Source organism: Alnus glutinosa, chromosome 6 (genome assembly GCF_958979055.1).
Source record: "Alnus glutinosa chromosome 6, dhAlnGlut1.1, whole genome shotgun sequence".
NCBI lineage: Eukaryota > Viridiplantae > Streptophyta > Magnoliopsida > Fagales > Betulaceae > Alnus > Alnus glutinosa.
The window spans coordinates 20,231,618-20,237,926 of record NC_084891.1 but is presented as its reverse complement, the minus strand read 5'-3'; the positions used below and the strand labels follow the sequence as shown (position 1 = coordinate 20,237,926).

The following is a 6,309-nucleotide window of genomic DNA, read 5'->3' as shown; positions in this document are numbered from 1 at the left end:
AAAAAAAAAGGGAAAAAAAAAAAGCAAAAGAAAGTAAAAGTAAAAGTAAAAGTTGTCACAAGGACAAAGATAATCAGAAGTTGTGTCTTGGAGTGGCAATGTATCATATTTCAAACCGAAAATGTCAGCTAAAGCATAACCTTTGGTTAAGAAACCAACAAGGGTAAATTTAAAAGAACTTTGTTTAGATTTGAGCCGTTGAATTTTTATAGAAGATGTGTTGTAGTTTTAACTAAAACACACAAATCCGTTGTCTAATGTATTGAGAACTGTTGGTTTCCCCAAAGTTGAGACCTAATGGATTAATGATGTATCTGCCCTAGTTAGGTTCTCAATTTTGTTAAAAGGGAACTCAATGGTTTCTTCCCAACAGAAAGAAGGTTTTCTCCTTTTTTTTTTTTTTATTTTTTTATTATTATTTTTTTTTAACAATAAGCTCAAGACTTATTGCATTAATAACCAACAGGCCCGAGGGCATATTACAGTGAGTAGAAATATAAACACACGCTACCCACTAAGCTAAAAAATCTGACTTAGGTGTTGTCTACAAATAAACAAATATTACAATATCAGGCATTTGAGCCATTCTCTACAATTAAGCATCATTCCTAAAGATGAGAAGGCTGATCCGGGTAGAACAAGCCCTAAAACAGACCAATAATATTTGAAAACCCATAGATAGACTTAAAGAAGATAAAAACAATATAAGGAGCACTACAACAAACAAATACACAACAAAAACATCAAACAAGCCTTCGTTTGAAAATCCTTCCCGGTACCGACGCGTGAGTACACAAACACCACTCCAGTGACAACTAACCACTGTAAACCATCCCCACCACCGGCCAAGACCAAGAAAAGAAGCTCGTGACCCACACGCGCAGAAACAAAGAAGGAGAACCTTAGCGCGTGCAAGTCACGTGCCGACCACTGAAGACCCACATGGCCGTGGCTGAAGGCAGTAGGACTGAAGCCCGACGGATGGGCATAGATCTAGCAATGAAAACGAAGAAAACAATGAAGCACGGCTAGAAAATCTCTCCCCAGACGAACTTCTCTTACTTGCCATTCCTGCTAGAAAAAACCACAACCAAAACACAAAACAAAAACACTTTTTACTGGTTCCACAAACCAGAGAGGACAACCACTCGATAACCCTAAAGGTTAGGAGACAAAACACCTATGAATCTAATAATGAGAAAAAACAAAAGACCTTCTAGAAGGTCATAAAAAACACTATGGGGAGAAGAGAGGCGTGAAACCTCCCTCCCCCCGCGCCACTAAGACTCTCTCTACGCTCTCTCTCTCTAGAAACTATCGGGAGTTTCTCTCTCTAGAGAAGAGAACACCTTCCAACAGAAAGAAGGTTAAGACAAGGGGATTTGGCACCTAAGCCAATTCCAAGACAAGGACCAAGGTGAATCTCTGTCCCCTTATCCATTTGCCTTCATTGTTGAAGTTTTTTTTTTTTTTTTTCTTTTTAAGGTTATTGGACTGCAAAATAAATGAAATGAAGTGCAATTCAAATTTCACTAGAGATGTAAGGAGAAAATCTTTCATATTTGTTTTGTAGATGATCTCATGAATTTCTAAAAGGAAACTGCCAAAGCCAAGACCTAGACTTGCATAATATAATTGTATTATGTTGGTAGGGTATGTTAAATCACAAATTATTCTAAAAGTTTAAGTGGATAGGAAATGATAAATATAAAATTGGGATAAATTGTGGAGTCAAAGTTTGAATTTAAGACCTCGGCTCTGATATCGTGTTAAATAATAAATTACCCAAAAAGTTTAAACTGATAGGAAATGATGAATTTAATAATTTAATTTATAATTTAACATGGTACAACTAGTAAAATTTATTTAGTTTACTATCAAAGTTTATTGGTCATTTGTTGTTTCTGAATGCATCACTAAGCAGATGGAGTAAATCCCTAGGACTTTCTAATGGTGGGCAAGTGATCTAATAAGTCATGAAGAAGTCATAATAGTGCACAAGAGTGCATGCCTCCCCCCCCCCCCCCCCCCCCCCCCCCCCCCCAAAAAAAAAAAAGGGAGGTCTAGGGATTAAAAAGAATGAAAGCCTAGAATTGAGTTGCTATGTTCGACTACCTATGGCATACCCATACCAATGACGACCAACTCATCTAGTTTAACTAACTCGAAATCTATCTCATATATATATGGGGTCGTTTGCTAATGTTTTTTAAGATTGTTTTTTTATTTTTTGTTTTTTAACAAAAAAAAGCAAAAGAATTAACAATAAATTATACACACAAAATACTCAAAACTACTTTTACCTTTATGTTACATCACAACTAAAACGCAAAAAACACACTCTTAAAAGTATTAGCAAGCAAACCCAAAAATTTCTAGGAGGTGAAGCGTTCTTTTTACTCTTCTTGGGCTCGAAGAAAGATGTTGAAGTTGAGAAGCTTAGCTTGAGAGAAAACAAAGTATTCAACAGATAATGAAAGCTCCATCTCCCTATGGTTTGGTAATTGACTTTGGCAAGCGCTTCATTATTGAATCTAGTTTGCGTGAGGAGGCTAAAGTTAGAAGCTATTATTGAGGGCATGGACTAGAAATGGCCGATAGTCCTTTTCTTTGAGGAGCTCTAAGTCATAATATCATTACATTAAAGTCTGCAAATGCAATTGTGTACTCACGTCCACAACATCAAATTAAATATGATTATTCATCAAAAGTGGCATTCGACGAGTCAGCCTAAAATTGTTGCAATCTAGATATCTACTCGTTTTGCTACGTCCATCTTCTACTCTTTCTGGGTGAGAATGCACCCACGTACGCAGCTCAGCGATTAATCTCCCATTGCCCTCCTTCTTGTTGACCTGTGCTACCACTGGTCTGGCTGCTGCAATTCTACGCGAAATGACCGATCTTCCGGCACCGGTGGCACACAGTCATCCGCATTTGGAATCGTCCCAACTGAAACCCGTTGCACTTCGAGCACACCGCTCTTTGTTAATGATTATAGTTTTCAAAAATAAAAATTAGAACAATTTCCGCTGGATGTTTATTGTCGAGGCATAATAAAAATTAAGTAGATAGTTAAAATAGAAAAATAACTTTTTTATTGCGTAAATTAACTGAAGTTTAAGAAATTAACAAGCACCTTCCAGTCTATGACTAACTTGGTATTAGTGGCTATCGGTAAATGAAATTTGCAACAAAAAGTCAAAGAAGGAAAAGAAATTGATAATTTATTCTCGATCTATATATATTCATATACATATACAAATACATACACAAACACATAAAAAGACAATCAAATGAATTGTAAACAGAAATCCCCCCTTTCTCAGTTCACTCTGTCCCGACAACCTTAAAAAACAACTAGAAAAGGTCCCTATTTTTCACTTATAGAAGACAAAGTACATATGTAAATTCATGCAACTGAACATTCGGTAGGGAGTCCCAGCGGGAAGCGTTTGAGATCAGTGCAATAGTTGTAAATCATGTAATTCTTTTGCACCCACTTTATTCTTTCTTTCCCGGTGGCGTCAAGGGATTCCGACAACCAGCTGGAGCTACCGGAGGAATTGGAGGAACAAGAGGAGGAACCTGAAGACCAAACGCAAGCTTGGGCGTTGAAGTTTTTGTAAGAGGCAGTGAATGGGGCTTGGCTCCAATCGGTCTTCACAAGGCCACCGCGTGTCGCCCAATCGTCGGCGTTCCAGAGGCTGGAGAATATCCACATCGCTTGGTTCTTGGGGAAAGAGATGCCCTTTGATTCCAAATTCTTGAATTCTCTAATGGGAGTACCGTCCACTGAGAAACTATAAAAACACAATGCATGAGAGAGAGAGAGAGAGAGAGAGAGAGAGAGACGAGCACCCACAATGGGGTAGCAAATGTAAATTTTTGCAACCTCACCCGTCTCGTTAGGATTGGTCGGTTAAATTAGACAGTTAAGGAGTAAAATGATCTTTATACTCCTATAAACTTTATATATTTAATTATAAAATTACCCTTAAATTGTAATTATTATTATTATTTAAAAAAATGAGGGTAGTTTGAAAATTTTTCACATCTGAAGGGGTAAGATTATAAAATTTTAAAAATTTAATACACTAAATTGAGAGTTTTTGAACTTCAAAGAGAGATTGCAAAAGTAATGAAAGTTCATTAGGTTAAATGAAGCTTTCCCTTAAATTAATAAAAAAAAATCCATTAATTATAAAAATTTCCTACAAATCAGGTCATAGGAAAATTCGTACAAACGAGTTTTTAAAAGTGACATGTGTCCTTTAAACTATTAAAAAATATATATATATGCCCATACTGTTCTTTTATACTTCTCACATGTTAAAGACAAATATTACTTTTAGAGACTAATTTGTAAGAAATTTGTGTAAAAAAATAATCGGTTCTCCTCTTTGAGAATAATGAAAATAGATAAAGGAAAAAATATTTTACATAGAATAGGAAGTTGTGTTTAGCTAAATTTTAGTTAAACATTTGTCGAGGGGATGTAATTAATGCTTACACGATGGTTCGAGGATTCCAAAGGATGGAGTAGGTGTGGAAGTCTTTGGTGGGATCGAACCAAAGATAGAACTGTTGCTCCCTATTGCCGCTTCCCTTTGTGAATACGTTAGTATGGAGAATATAAGGGTCTCCACTAAGATTACCCAGGAATTCAAAGTCGATTTCGTCATGAGCTGACCCTAAAGAAGACAACTGCGACATGCAAGAAACATATATATATATATATATATATATATATATATAGACGTGTTATATATATAACTCACAACAACATTAAAATAAAGAGGCAAAAGCTGAAAAACATTTGACTCTTACGTACGTACATAGTAAGCAGTGACGGTTCCGGCGGAGTTGCCGGGCACAAGCTTTATCTGCATGTCAATCTTGCCAAATAAGTACTGATTCTTCGACTTAAAACCGGAGCCGGAGGCCTTGTCGAGAGACAACGTGAGAAGCTGCCCGTTGTTGAGTACTTTTGCACGCCCGTCACCCCATGTGATTGCAAAATCTTGGTTGAAGTTGCCAGCCGAAGCTGCCAAAAAGAAGCTGAATAGAAGAAAAACTAAAACCATGTTCTTTCTCATAGTTATGAAAGAGATGGCCGGGTGAAGGATATATAGGAAAGGAGTTGGTGAAGTGCATGGCAATGAGGAGGGTATATGTATATATATATATAGGTGGGGAGGGAGAGAAGGTGGGGGGGTGTGCGGGAGAAGCCATTGATCAGCGAGTGGTTTTAGAGTAGTTGGGAAAATGCATGCTTGTGCAAGAGCCAAAGTGATCGAGATTTGGGTTGACTTGGATTTCATTGTGGGCACAAAGACAGCTAATGGAATTGACGTTCTGGCTACTGTTCTCGATTTATTTGCTTTCAGAATATATTGTTTAATTTACGCGGTTGTGAGGTAAGACAAGACAAGACAAGGATTCAATCCCATGCATAGCTAGCTGTCCTCTCTTTTTTAGTTGCCGTATTGATTGCCTTTTGAATTTACGGTCTTCGAGTCTTTAAATATTTTTGTCTTGAGACTTTTCATGGCTGTAATTTTTTATCCCATTCGCAAAAGTTTTTGACCTGCCATAAATTTAACATAAAATTAATAACTTAAAGTTAACGGGTATAAATCATTTCATTAAATAGATTGAATAAAATTAATATCTATATAAAAACAGTTTTAGATCTATAAATGCCTTAACAAAATTTAAACTCGATTTGTGTACACGAACCGCTCCTCACGTAATTCTTCTGCATGAAGGTAAGAGTTCATGCTTTCCAAAGGTTATTTTTAAATTACATTATTAATTAGTTGGTATAATGTATTAATTTCTAGGGTCTAGAAATTCCTGCTTAATATTTATTGGTCCTGGTCTAGAATGTGGAGTACTATTGTGTGAAAAGTTCAAATACATGACGTACATGTAGAATCTAGCTAGAAGAGTTATGTCAAAATTAATATTATATAATTAATTCAAGGAAGAAGGTAGATAAAAAATTGGTTGATAGAGTCAATTCTGTAGAACCTTAATGATTCTTACGCCGGTCAAATGTTGCTTTCTTGTGAATTAAGTCGGCTCTCATGCGTCATTAATTAATATAGGGTAGATAATAGATATTCTAGAAGTCTACTAATTCTTTTGTTCTATTAAGCTTATAGAGTCTATAATGTTACGGGACATCCGTATAGAGAGAACGCTTTATACGGATTTGGAATTGTCAGAAAAGAGTGACTTTTAAAAGATATATATATTTTTTTAAAATAAGTGTTGATTTGTATCCTATAAATTAAGAGATTT

General features: G+C 36.0%; 1 protein-coding gene across 1 annotated transcript; it reads right to left on the bottom strand.

Annotated features, from left to right (window-relative positions):
• Window positions 1–3,210: 3,210 nt before the first annotated feature.
• LOC133871421 (probable xyloglucan endotransglucosylase/hydrolase protein 23) lies at window positions 3,211–5,166 on the bottom strand. Its single transcript, XM_062308877.1, has 3 exons — window positions 4,839–5,166; window positions 4,514–4,707; window positions 3,211–3,803 (listed from the first exon to the last, which is right to left on the bottom strand). Exons 1-3 carry the CDS (start codon window positions 5,097–5,099, stop codon window positions 3,413–3,415), a joined length of 846 nt encoding a protein of 281 aa, XP_062164861.1. The 5' UTR covers window positions 5,100–5,166; the 3' UTR covers window positions 3,211–3,412.
• Window positions 5,167–6,309: the final 1,143 nt, after the last annotated feature.